The following is an 18,448-nucleotide window of genomic DNA, read 5'->3' on the forward strand; positions in this document are numbered from 1 at the left end:
AAGTTTCTGCTCCTTACAGATGGACTCATCCACCACCCTGCTCCAGTTGTGGTGGAAGTTTCTGCTCCCTACAGATGGACTCATCCACCCCTGTGCTCCAGTTCTTGGGGCAAAAACCAGTTCTTTAAGACTTTAAAAAAGCGAATAGATTCAAGGCCATTTGAATCTTGTGGGATAAGCTGTTCCAGAGGCTGATGCTGCAACAGAGAAGGCATGCCTTCTGGCTCTGCCAGATGATACTTTCTTACAGAGGGGACCTAGAACATCTTGCTCATTTGGATCTCTTGGGGTAGGCAAACTCAATTGAAGATTGGCTGTCCTGCAACTAATCCAGCCCTGTACCATAAAGGTGTAAGCAGCAGCATGAATTGTTCCCAGAAGCCTCCTGGAAAACAGTAACAACACATAACCCTTATTGTGTATTCTCCTCATCAGAGCAAATGATCACAAATTTGAAACATAAGTCTATCAAAAGACAACGAAGTGCTCTGTTACCAAAGTAACAAGTCAATCTCCCACAAAAGGAGCTGTGTAAGTACAAGGCACTGCAGCAACCCAGAACACCAGAAAAAGGAAACAGACTGCCTATACAAAATGGGATACCCACACTTCATGCCTGACCATTCAGTTACTGCAGCACAACCAACACAAGCTATGAAAAGGATAACACTGCCACACATCAAAACAACTTAGAAACAACCAATAGACCATTACAATCATACAGTGTCAAAGTAGAACAGAAACTAAGGTCCTCCAAAACATTGTAAGTAAACGAAAATACCTAGTTGTCTAAGAAGAACAAACAGGAATGATCTACAACATATAGTGTAAAGACTGTAACAGACACTATGCTAGTTATTAGAGCCAGTTTGGTCTAGTGGTTAAGATACCAGGCTTACAACTGGAAACCAGTTGTAGTCTCGCCTTAGCATAAAAGCCAGCTGGGTGATTTTGGGCCAGTCACTTACTCTCAGTCCAACCTATTTCACAGGGTGGTTTGGGGGAAAATGGAAGGAGTATTAGGTATGCAGGATTCAATCTGAGTCGGTCATTGGGACCAAAGGTTTATTCTTCCAAGCTTCCGGAGTTGTGTTGGAGCCCATCCTCAGGGAACTTCTCTCTCTCCAGAATATTTGCACACATTCTGGAGAGCGACATATTCCCTGAGGATGGGCTCCAACACAAGTCCAAAAGCTTGGAAGAATAAATCTTTGGTCCCAGTGACTGACTCTTATTGGATCCTGTAACATTATCCTGGGACATGTATGTTTGCCTTCATTCATGAGTATTAGGTACGTTTACCATCTGGAGTTATTTATAAAAATAAAGCGAACATCTACGCAGGGGTTAATACCAAGTAATTAAGCAGGAAGCAGCATCCTAATCAAGGAACTATATAAGTAGACCTTGATTTACAACTGTTCATTTAGCAACAGTTTGAAGTTAATGACAGTGCCAAGAAAAATGACTTACAACTGGTTCTCAAACTTAATGATCAATGTAGTGACCCTGCTGGTCACATGATCAAAATTCAGGCATTTGGCAACTGTTAACGAATTTACAATGGTTAAAGCATTTTGGGGATTATGTGATCGCCATTTGTGATCTTCCCAGGTGGTTTCCAATAAGCAAAGTCAAGAAGGGAAACCAAATTTGCTTAATGACAGTGGCAAAATTAACAAAATTGGGTGTTACTCACTTAACAATTGGATTTCTTAGCAGTAGAAGTTCTGATCCCAACTGTGGTTGTAAGTTGAGGACTATGTGTACCAAGGAAAAAAAACCACACCTACTTCAAAACTGGCAGGGCAAGCTACTGTAGGAAACCCCTTACTCACACTGGTAATGATGCCTAGTTGGGTAATAAAATGTCTGCAAGCAAACAACCAAGCTCAGAGAGCACCAAGATCTCCACAGTTCCTGAGCTACATACTGTACATTCCCTGCTATGGAAGAAATGGATTTGTACATAGGCTCTTCTGTTTATGATTGCCATCTACTTTTTAAGTGGGAGAGATAGAGAGTCGAGTAGTTGGACTGATGGAATTAAGGATGTTCTCCCTTTCTTATGATACTCAGTGTTTTTCACCTTTTAATTTTTTTCCAAAGGTATATCGCATGAGATACATGGCAGGCTATTTCTGTTGGCCAGCCAGATTAAAATGTTCTACTAGTAGCACTCATGTGTCAGGGATATAAATGTTCTTAACATGCCAACTGATCTGTCTGATTGTCCAGGCTGTGTAGAGGAAAAGCTGTTGTCCAGCATACTAGAAAAGCACTTTAGATTCAGAGTAGTAGTATCTTCCTGTGGACTGATGGAGAATCTACCCTAGGGAGCTTTAGCTTGTGGGAAAACGATAATTGTGATTCATTCTTTGTGCTTTAAAAAGTCTGAGTAATGTCTGTTTAAGATTTAATGAAGAGTAGAATACAAGAGTGAACACTTCACAACCACATTTTGGAAATTTTGCCAGATGTCTCAACTTGCAACTGTGAATGGGGGAGGGGGAGAGGGGCTTGGTCCTCAACTGTAATAATTAAGTGCCACTAAAAAAAATCAGTAAGGAGGAAAATATTGTGGCTATTAAACTTCAACCTTAATGGATAAACTAAACATAGTGGTTTAATATACAGTATTTGCATTTAGTGAGCCGCAGTTTGGAAATAAAAAAAATCCGCAGCTGCAGGGATTGATCTTTTTCAGATCAAAGCAGATATGAAGAAAGTGAAATGTATCTTTTCTTTTCCCACCTACCCCCAAGCACTATTTGCCTTGTAAGGAAATTCATAATCTGTAACAGTGGGGATTTTCTTCCTGATGCTAATATTAAATGCAGTTTTTTTCCAGGATAAGAGCAGAGGCGCAGAAGAATATGTTTCATGTCATATACCTGCTGTGCTCTGGATTATTATCAGTCTCAAGCCAAAGATAGATTTAACTTTATGTCTCATTTAGTCCTAAATGGAAATTTAGGATGGATGTTCAAAGATCAGCTTTTACCGAATAGAATACTGTGTGGAATTGTTGTGATCTAACATGCTCCACGCATTAGGGATACATCTGCTAGCTGGTACTATTATGTTGTCCATTCTTTGCATCCCTGGAAGCAGGAACGCCAAAAGTTACATCTGTGGGAAAAGTGATTAAAGAAAATTTGAAGGTGCACGTTTACATGATAACTGATCTAGCTGTGAGCTGATTGGCATTATGGTATGCAAGTCAGAACTGTCACCCGGGTGGGCTAAAAGCAGGGCAGTAGGGACCATATATATGTGAACTGCTGCGCTTCTCTGTGTGAGGTAGTTGTTCTCTCACTCTTCTTGTCTTTATTTGGCAGTTGAGTTAATTTGCTCCTACCTCAGCTTGGGTCCTTGGAAATATCGCTTCCCAAATATTCTTTTAAGCTTCGTAGGATTACGGTACTCGTTGACTGAGAAACTAGAAAACCTACTACGCTGAACTGCAGTGAGAGAATAAAGAAACCGGTTTTGCCTCTCAAAACCGGAATGAGTAAAATACACATTTTCTGTTTACCTCTCTATGCTTTCCTGAGGCCGTCTTGTGTACTTCGAAGGTGTTCTGAGCTACAGGTGAAAGAAGTCAGAAGCTGTGTCTCAACCATTTGCATTGAATAATGTTCTCTCCTTTGGAGAAGTAGCCTTGGAATGGCTCTTTCAGTGGCTGCCTATAGGAGAACATTTGTAATTGTTTCATGTTTTTGTTCCGTGAGTTAAAAGCTGGGCCGAGGGCCCCCTCTGGCCTTTCGAAGCATTCAAAGCAATGGCAGCATTTCTTACAGTCCTCTATACTGTCAAAGTATTAAAGGCTTCTTGTGGTGTGTTGGCAAAGTGATTGACACTAAGCTGAAGCAGGTGCAGAGAGTGTGGCGGCTACCTCAAAGCTACGTGGGAGTGAGCAGCAAGACTGGGAAAACAAACCATGGGTCCTCTGTAAGACTGTTGCATGTATGGTTCTCTGGAGGGCAGCTGGCTTTTTTTTTTTTAATCGATGCACCGAGATTGAATTGAGGCTGGGGAGGGGGGTTACCGCAACCTTACATTTATAGTTTCTCTATAAACTAGTTGAACTTGGTTGAAGTCAGTCTGTTATTCTATTTCTGCCTTCTGCAGATTAAGGGCATGCATTTTATATTCCTTAGTTATTTCTCTGACTCCTTCCTTGTGCTATTTATGTGGGCTTAAATAGCCTGGGAAACTTTTTTTTTTTTTTTAAGATGAAAGAATGCAAAGAGTTGAATGCTCTGGAAAGAAAAAAGGGCATCCCTAATCATCCACCCACTGTCATATTCTGCTCTCCCAAAGAATTGGCTTAACCAGTCCAGCTTTTATTATGCAATAGTGGCAAAAGGTTCGCTGCATGGTGCATGATAAGGAATAATACTAATAAAAAAGGAAAGAGCACTTATCTATGGGCACAGTGAATTTTCTCCCACTCCAACTGCAAGAGAAGCCAAGTAGAATGTGAGGGGCCCATACATTCTGTGTTTGAAAACAAATGTCTTAAGAAGCAGAGCTTCTGAACTGGGAGACAAGGCTCTTCTTCCCCACTGCTAACAATTTTTCCCCTTTGCTTCTGTTTGCAGACCCAAGGAATCACCATGTGGTCTCACTTCCTGAGAACAGTTCCTGAGGGCCAAGGCTGTCAGATTTCCATCCTAATGAAACAGTGACAATGAGAAACTGCTGGTGTTTTTATCTGAGAAAGGAACTTTGAATGGATTTGCCATGGTGACATGAAAAAGGACCAGGATGGATAATGGACTGTCACAGGGACAATTCCATACAAGTATGGCCTCTTTGTGAAACTATCTCCAGTCTTTCCTGAACTGAGTCCTGGAGGGAGGGAGGGGGGAAAGGTGGGTGGGGTGGGGAAGGAACCTGAAAACTCTTTTCCAAAGCAAGGATGACTTTAGTAAGGATCCGGAGGAGCTTCCGGCAGGTATCTCCTCAAGTGGTGCTCTTCTTACTCTTTGCCTTCTGCCTGCTCAGTGTTTTTGTCTCAGCATATTATTTATATGGGTGGAAGAGGGGACTGGAACCCTCTGGGGATATCCCCAGCCCAGACTGTGATGAACCGAAGATTGCTCCTTCACGCCTGCTACCGATAAAATCCATCAAAGTGGTCGATTCTTCACGGACTGATCCCTTGGTCCTTGTGTTTGTGGAAAGCCTTTACTCTCAACTGGGACAGGAGATTGTGGCCATCTTGGAATCTAGTCGTTTCAAATATCTGACAGAGATCGCTCCGGGGAAGGGAGACATGCCTACATTGACTGACAAGGACCGAGGGCGCTTCGCACTTATCATCTATGAGAACATTCTGAAGTACGTGAACCTGGATGCCTGGAATCGTGAACTCTTGGACAAGTACTGTGTAGAGTACGGTGTAGGAATCATTGGCTTTTTCAAGGTATTTCAAAGTTGAGAAAGTGTTTACTAAAACAATGAGAAGAGGAGAAGTGATATACCAGTGATGGCAAACCTTTTAGAGACCGAGTACCAAAACTGCAACCCAAAACCCACTTATGTATGTCGGGTGCTAGGTGGGCGTGGCCCATTGGGTGGGTGTGGCCCATTGGGTGGGCATGGCTTCGGTGGTAACGGCAGACTGGATGGGACTAAAAAGTTCAATCAATCAATTCCAACTTTGCGAGATCTTTTTTTTTTCCACGAAAAGTTGAAATTGATGGAGGCCTAAAGGGAAAAGGTTTTATAAAACCCAGCTGAAGGCCTAGGACTGGGGCGATGGCGCACGTGCCCACAGAGAGGGCTCTGCGTGCCACCTGTGGCACTCGTGCCATAGTTTTGCCACCACGGTGATATACTGACTTCTAGAGATAAGATTTGAGCAACAGTGAAAAGCAGAATACTATATGCTAGTCTATTCCTATTGCCCAGTGAAGTTATCAAAGGAGAACTATGAAATTTCAGGTTGCAGTTCTCTTTCCCGATTTCTTGTGAGAGATGATTCTTTGTTAATATTCCCCAAGGTCTATTTGTGCTTCTCTGCAAAAAGATGCTGAACTGAGTAGCTAAGTATCCTTTATTTTTGACATGCAATGTTGTTTGTTTGTCTTTACAATTCAGAGGTAGAGAGATACTTCATACCTGAGATTTTAAGAAGGCCAGAGGCATGCAACACCATATTGTATATCCTAATCAGATACTTACAGTAACTGTATCTACAAAGTGTCCTGAAATTAGTTTACTTCACATTTTATCCATAAAATTAGATGGTAATACAAAGCTAGTGTGAGAAAGCCTTCTCCTAGCAGATGTCTCCATAGTTGCTGGCCTGAATAATTCATCTTCTTCGCAAGGTTATGATTGCTGGGAAGAGTGGGAATCTGAGAGTCTAAGAGGACACCCAAATTGCTCACATGCTTGACTAGGGAAGTCACCCCCAGGCAGAGTTAAAGATGGAGAATTTCCAGAACCGGGGACCCTAAAAAGTCATACCCATTCAGTTTTGCCAAGGTTGGAATGAAGTCTGTCCTCTACCCAGACCCTCACAATCTCCAGGTACTGGGAAAGGATCATTACTTGATTAGCCTAGGGCCCTAGGCAGAGATCTCCGGCTACCATCAGCATACAGATCATCTCCCCCAGCTGTTCCATGTGAATGTTAAATGCAGCCCTGAGGTACCCCAAAGCAGAGGCCTGTAGCTCAACATTTCCCAACACCAACTAGAATCGGCCCTGGAGAAAAGAAGCAACCATCATAACTCTGTGAGCTCCATTCCTAGGAGGATATCATGATCAGTGTTATGAAAGACCACTGAAAGATTAAGGAGGTACAAGATAAATGTAGTACCCCTATCCTGGGCCCACCAAAGGTTATTGCCAAGCATATCCAATGCCATTTCAGTACTGTGGCTTTGTACTGAATCCTGACCAGATATTCTGTTTTTTTCTAAGGCCCACTGGAGTTGTAAGCCAACTATCTTCTCAGTAACCTTTCCCCAAAATTCCAACTAGTTTTGTGGTCTAAGATGGAACTAAAACTCACAATTTCTCAGTTTTTAGCCTAGTTCTTAATCAGTACTACACTTGATCTTAACTAAACTAAGATCATAATAAAGGTTTTGATCAGTATGCCAAACTGGTTGTCTGGAAGGTGTTTAGGTCACAGGATTTACCCTGGTTGAGTAATATAGACAAATTCAATCTCTCTCTCTCTCTCTCTCTCTCTCTCTCTCTCTCTCTCCCTCCCTCCCTCCCTCCCTCTCTCCCTCTCTCCCTCAAAACATGTTTTAGTTCTGTAAGACTTCCATTGAGAGCCATCCATATCTGTCCCCTGAAAAACCATTTTGGGAAGTGTGAATTAAGAATAAGAGAAAACATTAATGGACAAGGAGCATACTTTGACCGTAATCTTAGAACAAGTTTCTTATGTCCCTTATTTGATTATGTATTGATATATATATATATTTCCTCTTGCAACATTTTGGATCAAGGGCAGTGCCATTATTTATTTTGCATTAGCTTAATGGCAGAGACATGCAGCCAGATGCTATGAGCAGCTCTGGACTCTGTGAGGAATTAAATGAACCACCATAAATTTAAATCCTGACATTTTATAATTCTCAGAGTGCATGAGCACTGGATTCTTGCTCTCTGCAGCAAATCTTGAAACAAGTAACCTATTCATTTCTTATTAGGTTGCTTGTGTCTGCTCAGAGAAAAATGCCATCTGGAGTTTGAATGCTAGAGAGCAGATCCCCCACCCCCAGGTTTGTTGTTCTGTCATATTCAGTGTCACACGGAAGCGCCTTCAGGATTTCTGTTCTCTGTGCTCTCCTTCCCTTCAATCTGCTGATATTTAAATTAGAGATAAGTAATGACTATGGATTCCATTCTTTCCCTTTTATAACGGGCAGCTCAGAGAAGGGTTTTTTTTTAATATGGTGACACTTATAAAATAATTAGTTTAGACAGTTAATTAGCCCAATCCACTGCACAGGGTTGTTGTGAGAAAGAAGGCAGAAGTATTCTGTATGCTTGCCACCTTGAGTTATATATAATCTGGGTTCTTCTTCTAAAAAAGATTCATGTTAAAATTGGTAATAAAGTGCTCCATATTCCCTTGCAAACTGGATCCTCCAGTTGCTGAAATGCATATACCAATGACAATCTTATGATTTGACTGAAGATGGCAAATGTGTTGACTGTTTTAGGAATGTAATTTATAGCTCAGTGTTTCTCAACCTTGACAATTTTAAGGCATGTGGACTTCAACTCCCAGAATTCCACAGCCAGCATTGCTGGCTGTGGAATTCTGGGAGTTGAAGTCCACATGCCTTAAAATTGTCAAGGTTGAGAAACACTGTTATAGCTTAATCAAGACCAAAGTCTCAGTGCTTCTAAAAGAAGGGTCTGGGTTGGGGTCATCAGTTCTGGCAATATGGTGGGGGGCGACAGTAGCAAAGTCCACATTCTGGATAGGGATGATCATTGGTTTGAAAGAGGGGTAAAAGAGGCCATTTATGTTAACATTGAGCTGCCCTCTCTCAACAGAGGGGGAGGGATAAGGCACCATCTCTGTCCCACCTACAACATAGTCTTTGCAGCAGTCCCAAGAAGATTCCACCCTCATTTGCACTCACTCTTGATACCCTGAGGGCACAGATAAACCCCCAAGTGACCTCAAGAACTCTCAGGGAGCGTGCTGACAACCAGATGACTACAAAGAAATATGATCCTTCCATCCCCATCCTATCAGAACTAATTCTTCCATTGCCCCAACATCCTTCTAGAACCAATTATTGGATGAGAAGCGAAGCATATTCTTCTTCCGTAGGGGGGGGGGAAACAGTCCAGTTGGCCTTTTGAAAAAGCACCTTTGAGACAACTATGACCTGGATGACTGAGAATAGCCAGAGACATAAAGTTACAATAGTAAGGTCACCCTCCATGCCTGTAATAACGTCCCCTACCAGTTTATATTGAAAACAAGAATTTAGCTGTGGCTTCTGGATGCTGCACGAAAGCTTTTGAATGGGGAAGCTATTGAATTACATACCTCTGCTCAAAGTGTTTAGCGTCCTTTGGCCTTTTAGTTTGAGATCGGACATGTTAAGCAACTGGGACACCATGGAGGCGCATTGTGCTTTCTGAAGAGTCCATTGAGCAGAGAAAGATGTTATCTCCTTGATGGTAGGCTGAAATTCTCTTTGCTTGTCATTGTTTTTACTGTGGCCTGACAACTTCCTGTCTGAAGTTGTCATTCAGTTCATGTGATCTCTCTGCAGGCGAACGAGAACAGCTTACTGAGTGCTCAGCTGAAAGGTTTCCCCCTTTTTCTCCACTCCAACCTTGCACTGAAGGACTGCAGCATCAATTCCAAATCACCGCTGCTGTACATCACGCGGCCCAGCGAGGTAGAGAAGGGACTTCTTCCAGGGGAGGACTGGACAGTCTTCCAATCAAACCATTCCACATATGAGCCAGTCCTCCTTGCTAAAACCAAGTCAGCTGAATCCATCCCACACATGAGCATTGATGCTGCACTCCATACCACCGTCGTACAAGACTTGGGACTCCACGATGGCATCCAGAGAGTCCTTTTTGGCAACAACCTCAACTTTTGGCTACACAAACTGGTCTTTGTGGACGCTGTTTCATTCCTGACTGGCAAGAGGCTTTCACTTCCCCTTGACCGTTACATCTTGGTAGACATTGATGATATCTTTGTTGGGAAGGAAGGCACACGAATGAAGGTGGATGACGTCAAGGTAATTGCTCTTAAACCAGCATATTGCTCTTTGTTTTTAGGGTTGTGGGTTGATGTGGGGCCTGTCGACCCTTGAGTTCATGTCACTGAATGAAAAGTTTAAATGGGTTCCGTTGATGCTCAGATCAGTGACCTAGATCCCAGAATTCTTGTTGCTTGTTCTATCTGCTAGCATATAGTTTGGATTACAGGTGCCTAAATTGATCTAGCTATAGATGGGTGCACATGCACTAACACAAAACACTTTGCATAAAACAGGAATCTTCTGCATGTGAGATACTAGACAATTTTTGACATCAGAATGCAATTTTCTCTGGAGAGGAATTTGTTTTGAGGAGATTAAGAAAAATAGTATTTTATAAGCAACTGACCAGTAAAGCTCTGATCTTGGTCTGATGGTAATCACCAAAGGGAGGAGGGAAGGGGGAGATGGGGGAACCTTTGAGCTATATAGCAGACATTGCTAGTTGGAGCAAGATGTTTTTGAAAAGTTTTATTTCATGTCATTTGCTACTTTTTGAAGAGCGGCAAGGAAAAACATAAATCATACAATCTGTCCAGAGTTACCCTGTGGTAAGATGGGCAGATAATAAATTTGATAAATAAATACAATAAATTGCCTTTTAAATTACTGGCCATTATTTTTCATATTTTAACAAGATTTTAACATATCTCAGTAAAGATGTCTACTGAACCCTCTAGATCAGGGGTCCCCACTATGGGGCCACAGCCTGTTTCCAACCGGGCTGTGTGATGAGCAGGCAAGCGGCGTGCACGAAGCTCCACTCACGTGAGGAGCAAGCGCTTAACTGGAGGGTGCATGTGCTTGGGTGTAAAGCTTTGCTTGGGTGAGCGGACAGCGTTTGCACGTGAAGCTCCATTCACAAGAATGGAGCTTCATGCGTGAGCACTTTCCTCTCGCACAAGTGGAGCTTCATGCATGAGCACAAGCACCTGCTCACACGCAAAGCTCTATTTGCACAAGTGGAGCGTGCACATGCCCACTGCTCATGCCAATGGAACTGTGTGCGCATACGTCCGCCTGCCACTCACATGCCCCCCCCTTGCCGGACCGGGCTGCCAAGGTGGAAAGGTTGGGGACTGCTGCTCTAGATAGTCATTTAATAAATATGTATCCATCAAAAATTGAAATAACAAGTGTTCCCTAACTAAAGACTCAGTTTGGCAAGATCTGAATGTGCTGAATGAATATTTAACAATTTTTCCTTATACATCTCTACTTCTAAATAGAATTTATCTAATGGATATCCAACATGGATATGGTTCATAAAAGATATCTCAAGTGAATTTAAATACCTGTTCATATCAGAAAGGCGATATGTGAGTCTGAAGATTGCTTTATTAATAGTGATCTCTGAACTTGGATATTGCAGAATACATCTGTAGTTTACAATATAGCTGTCCTGTAAAACAGGGGTCCCCAACCCCCGGTCCATGGACTGGTACCGGGCCACGACATGCCAGCAACTGAGCCGTACAAAGAAGCAAAGCCCCATCCGCAGGATGCAGGCAGCACACAAAACCACACACCCGCCGGTCTGTGGAAAAACCTCTCTCCATGTAATCGGTCCCTGGTGCCCAAAAGGTTGGGGACCTCTGCTGTAAAAGTAAACTTCTAGTATGCATGTGAATTAATGAAATGCATATATTAACACATGTTAAGGAAAATAAATATCTGAACTAGCATACATTCTTGTTTCACTTTATATGGTAGCGTGGAGCTTGATGTTGCCTAGCTTTTATTTTTTAACTTCTAGGGCAGTATAAAATATTTTTTCAATACCTAAGAAGTTCCTTCCTCTCACAGCAGGAACTGTAGACTGGCCTGCTACAATACCCCGTGTGACATTCAGTCAAGTATTGCAACTCTAGTGTTAATGTTAGCAACAACAGTTCAAGAAGACAAGGATGCTGTTTGCACATTTCGTTCTTGAATATGTTGTTGAATGTTTTTGAAAGTCAATAGACGATGGTCAGCTTTTCAGAAAACAGGAATATCTCATTTAGAATTACTCATTTAGGGAACCAAGTGATAATTAAATAACATTACAGTAATAGAATGCTCAAGATGTAGAAATACCACTGTAACCATGACTCAAAGTTATTTCAAATCTGAAGAAAGATTATGCGAATGTGATCAATATCTATGATAGAATGTCCAGAAACTTCCAATCTTGTGAGTAATTGAGCAAGGGTTTCTGTTATCTGCAGTAATCCATACTCATGCAGTAATCTGTGCTATATATGGGCTTTTGGCAAAAAGAATGGGAAATTAAAAAATAATAACAGAATTAACAGAATAATAGAGTTGGAAGTTCTTCTAGTTCAACCCTCCAGCTGGAGACCTACCATTTCAGACAGATGGTTATCCAATCTCTTCTTAAAAACCTCCAGTGATGGAACACCTACAACTTCCGGATGTAGTATTCCAAGTGTGGTCTTACCAAGGCCTTATAAAGTACTAACATTTTGTCAACCTCCGGCTGAAAAGCCCAACCTGGCAAAACACCAGAGCTATTGCGTTCTCTAATGCAGGGGTCTCCAACCATGGCAACTTTAAGACTTGTGGACTTCCAACTCCCAGAATTCCTCAGCCAGCTTTGCTGGCTGAGGAATTCTGGGAGTTGAAGTCCACAAGTCTTAAAGTTGCCAAGGTTGAGGACCCCCGCTCTAATGTATACTTTATTGAGCAATAACAAACCGGTAGGATTAAAGTGAAGCTAGCTCTGAAGAAATGGCGGGAAACAGTTAATTAAAAGAACGAAACTCTCCCTCCCCTCTCTGACAGTTCAGGTCACATTGTCCAATACATCTTCCAGCGATTATTATGAGAAGAAACTTCAGTTCGCCAAACAACTCTTCAAGCCAAAACAATTCTTCAGTGGCTTTGGCTCTCATGTTGATAAGGACACCTGTGGATTCAAACCTTTCCCCTTCCCCTTCCCGTCCTATTGGCAAGCTAAAAGCACGCACTGGTCCTAAAGCCAGTAGGTTTCGTAGCTTGACACACTTCACATGATGTTGATTCTATCGCCCCTGTTAATGCAACCTAGCACTGCTGTTGCAGGTTATGTAAATCCAGTCTTTTTTTTGTAAGCTACTCTTTTAAATTCTCTTTTCTCCAATCCTGTAGGCTTTGTTTGATACTCAGAATGAATTACGTACCCACATCCCAAATTTCACCTTCAATCTGGGCTACTCAGGGAAATTTTTCCACACAGGTAAGAATACAATTGACAGAGTTTTCTTACTAGGCTCTCCAAACTTTTATTCTCTGTGACTGGTGAAAATTTACCTAATATAATTTGAATATTTAAGTATCTTAAAGCATTATGGTAACTGTGTTGTTGTTAGTTGCGAAGTTGTGTCCGACCCATCGTGACCCCATGGACAACGTTCCTCCGGGTCTTCCTGTCCTCTACCATCTTCTGGAGTCCATTTAAGCTCACGCCTACTGCTTCAGTGACTCCATCCAGCCACCTCATTCTCTGTCGTCCCCTTCTTCTATTGCCCTCAATCTTTCCCAGCATTAGGACCTTCTCCAGTGAGTCCTTCCTTCTCATTAGGTGGCCAAAGTACTTGAGTTTCAACTTCAGGATCTGGCCTTCTAAAGAGCAGTCAGGGTTGATCTCCTCTAGGACTGACCGGTTTGATCGCCTTGCCGTCCAGGGGACCCGCAGGAGTCTTCTCCAGCACCATAGTTCAAAGGCCTCAATTCTTTTGTGCTCAGCCTTTCTTATGGTCCAACTTTCACAGCCATACATTGCAACTGGGAAACCATGGCCTTGACTATACGTATTTTTGTTGGCAGGGGGATGTCTCAGCTTTTTAGTATGCTGTCTAGATTTGCCATAGCTTTCCTCCCCAGGAGCAAGCGTCTTTTAATTTCTTGGCTGCAGTCCCCATCTGTGATGACCTTGGAGCCCAGGAAGATAAAATCTGTAGGTAACTGTAGGAATGTCCAAATGTAATGATGTCTAAGGTTGTTGAGATGTGTACTTTATAAACCAACTGAAAGGCCACAGGATCTCACCTCTGCATTGAGTTCTGGACATGGAAATGATAGTGTTATATGTCTGCTCTCTCTACTTGGGGAGATCTAAGATTTTGGGGTTGACTTAATCCATGTAGTGTACTCCACTTAATGCTGCTCAGTGTAGAAGCTTTCAGATCTAGTGGTATGATTTTGTGAAGCTCTGCGTTCATTCATTGCTTAAACATTACTTAGCAATGATGATGCTTTGGTCCTGGCAGGTACAGATGCGGAGGACGAGGGAGATGATCTTCTGCTCTCTTATGTGAAGGAGTTTTGGTGGTTCCCCCACATGTGGAGTCACATGCAGCCTCACCTTTTTCACAATCAATCAGTGTTGGCAGACCAAATGGCCATGAACAAGAAATTTGCCCTGGTAAGTAAGATGCTGTCCAGGACTACTGCTGGAGTGAGGGGGGGAAGGTAGGGTTTTATGAAAAACAGAGGATGGTTTCACCATGTAGAATTATTAGTTGCTTACTTCTTATCCAGGACAAGTGGCCGTAACAAGTTTATCATTGCAAAATGAAACAAGAATTGTCAGAACAGTGTTGACAGTACATTAAACCACTAAAATGAGAAAGTCTTTAAATATTATTGATTTGTAACCAGTTGAATAATTGTTTTAGGTAATACAATCTGAAGCATTGCATCAGTGAAGAGTGGAAGGTTTGACTAATAGAGGTTCCCACATTGTTTCAATTAATGTTGTTCCTAGTAGTTCCCACATTGTGTGCTGCTATTTTTGTCCTTGTATGTGTCTTCTGTAGCTACTGATCTGCAGCTGCATTTTTTTTTTACTTTTCATATATGCTAAAAACAAATAGTGGTTCCTATGACACTATCCCAATATCTGTTTAATGTATGGTTCCTAGTAAATAGCATACTATTGCCCACAAGTCTCTGTTTTAAATTTAAATTGGGATTTTTGTTACTGAGTAACTATTCTCTCCAAAATTTAATCTCTCCAGAACCACAGTGATGGTTGTGTTGCATGTGAGCTCTCAACATTGCTCTAAAATGCAGTGGTTGCCTGGAATGTTCTTTTTCCTAGTAAGGACATACAGAGACAAATAGTATCTCAAAGTGACTCAGTTCCATGTTAGCATTTTTTTCTAGTTTAGTAGTGATTTGTTCCTAGTGCTCCCCAAATGTTTCCTAGTGTACTGTTGTCTTTTTTCCTGTTCTAATTTTAACATTAAGCATATTCATGCTACTCCATCACATCCAGATGCAGATGTGTTGGAATGTGCACCTGTAGCAGCAGAGGGGAAGGATTTGGCCAACTTGGAGCTTTCCCAGAGAGAGGCCCAGATGAAGAGACTGCATAATCCAAAGCTGGAGGGGAGAGTGAGGAAGAGATTCAGGGTAACCGCTCCCTAGAATCTCTCAGGATATATCTATAGTTTAGAAAGTTATAGCTTTAATTTGGCAAGAATCTGTCCACTGCAGGTGTGCAAATAAAGGATTGAACTTGATAGGATCTCACTGTCTTGTCTCTGGGCTTGGGCCTGACATTAGGAAGTGTATGTTAAAATATTACTATACTACTTTCAATTGAAAAATATCCTAGACCAAGGGTAGGCAACCTTGGCTCTTTTATGACTCGTGGACTTCAACTCCCAAAATTCCTGAGCCAGCCATGCTGGCTCAGGAATTCTGGGAGTTGAAGTCCACGAGTCATAAAAGAGCCAAGGTTGCCTACCCCTGTCCTAGACCCAGTTTATTCAATCAGTTTTTAATTCCAACGCTTTTGCTAGGTAATTCCCCACATCTTTCAGCACAGTACTTACCTGACCTTGTGAAATTACTTTCTTTTTAAAAAGAGCCTGTAAAATACTTCTTAGGGGTATGAAGTTTTGGAAGTGTTATTCACACTATTACATTAATTAACAAAAGCTCAATTAAAAGGGAGAGGAAAACAAAGCATAATATTGTAATTTTGCAGGCAGCACTTCCTAAGCTACAAATTTTCCTCGGGTTACAACGGCAATTGGGATTGCTGTTGCTAAGTGATGCAGTTATAAAGCATGATGCCAAGCAACCACTTCACTTGGAGAGAGACAACAATCCCTATTGCTGTTCTTATCCCAAGAGATGCGGGTCGTTAAATGGGAAGTGATGGCACTCCCAGATAAGGAGCACAGGTTGCTGCCGGACGGGGGGGGGGGGGGGGGGGGGGGGGGGGGGGGGGGGGGGGGGGGGGGGGGGGGGGGGGGGGGGGGGGGGGAAGGATTGGTGGGAGGGTACATGAGAGTTGGAGGTCAGGTGAGGCCCAGTGCAAGGCCACACATTAGTACAAGAAAGCCTGGGGGTGGATGGCATAGTGTGAGTGCAGGAGGGCCAGGGGTAAGGAGTGCAAGCGCAGGAAGACCGTGGAGATGGCTGGCCTGGGAGGAGCACAGGAAGACGGGGGGGATTTACCAGAGCGACTTATCACCGGCTTCCCTATTCATGGGGAGTCAGCAAGGAAGGTCGCAGATGGCAATCATGTGACCATGGGATGTTGCAACGATCATGCATGAGCTGGTTGCCAAGTGCCCAGATTGTGATCTTGTGACATGTAGGCACTGTGGCACCATAACTTTGAGGACTGGTTGTAACTACAACTTGTTCAGCCTTGTCGCAAGTTTGAACAGTTGCTGAACAAGTGGTCAGTAAGTGAGGAATACCCATAGTGTAATCCAATACTTTGAATTATTGCCTGGCAATTGTTCACATTCTACAGCATTGGTTTTTTTTTAAACTGCTGCTTATTCAAATGTGTTTTTAACAGTATTTCTTCATTTCCATAAAAGAATTGTTCAGATATGAAGTAGAATATTTTTCAGTTCAGCAAGGTAGAAATTTAGTATTTGTTCACTTAACTATCTCCTGAAAAACTGTGAAGCATGATGATTAAAAATCATCAGGCCAGTTCTGTACGAAACCTGCTTTAAATTGGGCATAAACGCCTGCAGAAAAACAGGAAACAATAAGACTTATGTAATGCTAGTTACTCAGTCCACTTCCTGGTCTGACTAATTCAGCAAGAGCAAAAAATACACTTTGAAGTACTGTATATCTTAAACTAGAATTCCATTTGGATTGTGCAGACTAAGTTAAATAAAATGAATGTCTGTTACTTGCAGTGTAATTATTTCATTAAAATTCCTCTGTTAGCACTAGAGAGTAACAGCTATGTATGCCTTTACTTCTCTTAGGAACATGGTATCCCCACAGATATGGGATATGCAGTGGCCCCCCATCATTCAGGGGTGTACCCAGTGCATGTGCAACTTTATGAGGCCTGGAAACAGGTGTGGGGGATCAAAGTAACAAGCACCGAAGAATATCCTCATCTCAAACCAGCCCGCTACCGAAGAGGATTTATTCACAGTGGAATCATGGTCAGTAGAAAACGTAACTATCTAAGAAACTTCATTAATTCTTTCTGGTAGAGCAATGAATGCAAACAGCTTGTTTTCCCCCCAAAATTGTTTTATAGAATACTAAAAAGAGGAATAAACCCTTTATACCACAAATTGGTCAAAGTATAAAGAAGGGGAAAGTTAGAAGAGAGTTTGGTTTTTTTAAAACTTATTTTTTCTTTGTTCTTTTTTTTAATAAGCATAAACAATATTAAGTAATAATACAGTGGAATCCTTGTGTTAAGCTTAAGATAGAAATCTCTCAAGCACCGGGGAAATCTGGAGATTCAGGCAGTTCAAATGACTATAAAGATTTATTGCAAGCTTAAGCTCTCTACAAGAATCTGACCAACTAGCAGTCAAGGGAAATGAGCAAGAGATAAGAAAGGCTGGATGGAGATCTCTTGTGGGCGCACAGAGATTTGTGACTTATGACGCGTTTTACCCCTCCAGGCTCAGCCTGGTCACCTCCTACAAAATCTTTATTATATACCATAACAATCAATTTAATGAATTTTGCAATTATTTATCAATGCTACAGTCAGCTGTAGATGTAAAAATTAAGCAATTTTATGCTTATTAATATTAACTTTTTAGAAAACTTAGTTAATATTGACATACTTTTTTTCTCTATCTTTAAAGATTTAAATTACCTAAATCATCAGCACTAATCTCTAGTCCAGTGGTAGTGAACCTATGGCACGGGTGCCAGAGGCGGCACTCGGAGCCCTCTCTATGGGCACACATGCCGTTGCCCCAGTCTTGCCTCCGCCTGCGACCCCCTCCTCACCAGCAGCCTCCCTGGAGGAGAGTCGTCCCTGAGCATGGCCCACGCGGAGCAGCGCAGCCAAGGACATGGCAGCCAGGCAGCTTAGACAAGACTGCCCTGACGCCCCAACGCACACAGTTGATGCTGCGGGGCGTGGGCAGAGGGCATGGCCGCCATGGCGCTGCTGGGCTGTCTGGGCAATCTGCAGTGGGCCCTGGAGGCAGTGAGTGGCCCTGCGGGCAGGCAGGGTGGGGCGGGGTGGGGCAGGGCAGAAGTGGAGCAGGGGCGGGGCCAGTTTTTGGGCACTCGGTCTCTAAAAGATTCGTCATCATTGCTCTAGTCAATTCTGTATAAATACCAAAATAATGTACCATTTGTGTTTCATAATCGTATAATAAAAATATATTAGTAAAAAATAAAAAATAATGAACCCAAACCATATTAAATAATAAATCTGC

General features: G+C 42.3%; 1 protein-coding gene across 1 annotated transcript in view; it reads left to right on the top strand.

The window, feature by feature from the left end:
- Nucleotides 1-4,927: 4,927 nt before the first annotated feature.
- NDST1 (N-deacetylase and N-sulfotransferase 1) overlaps nucleotides 4,928-18,448 on the top strand; it is a 33,318-nt gene continuing 19,797 nt past the window's right edge. Inside the window, exons 1-5 of the mRNA XM_015819932.1 lie at nucleotides 4,928-5,434; nucleotides 9,276-9,758; nucleotides 12,912-12,999; nucleotides 14,033-14,187; nucleotides 17,015-17,200. Coding sequence (XP_015675418.1) covers nucleotides 4,928-5,434; nucleotides 9,276-9,758; nucleotides 12,912-12,999; nucleotides 14,033-14,187; nucleotides 17,015-17,200 — 1,419 coding nt within the window. The remainder of the gene's footprint in view (nucleotides 5,435-9,275; nucleotides 9,759-12,911; nucleotides 13,000-14,032; nucleotides 14,188-17,014; nucleotides 17,201-18,448) is intronic.

This window comes from Protobothrops mucrosquamatus, unplaced genomic scaffold (assembly GCF_001527695.2).
Source record: "Protobothrops mucrosquamatus isolate PMUCROS unplaced genomic scaffold, P.Mucros_1.0 scaffold1020, whole genome shotgun sequence".
Classification (NCBI taxonomy): Eukaryota; Metazoa; Chordata; class Lepidosauria; order Squamata; family Viperidae; genus Protobothrops; species Protobothrops mucrosquamatus.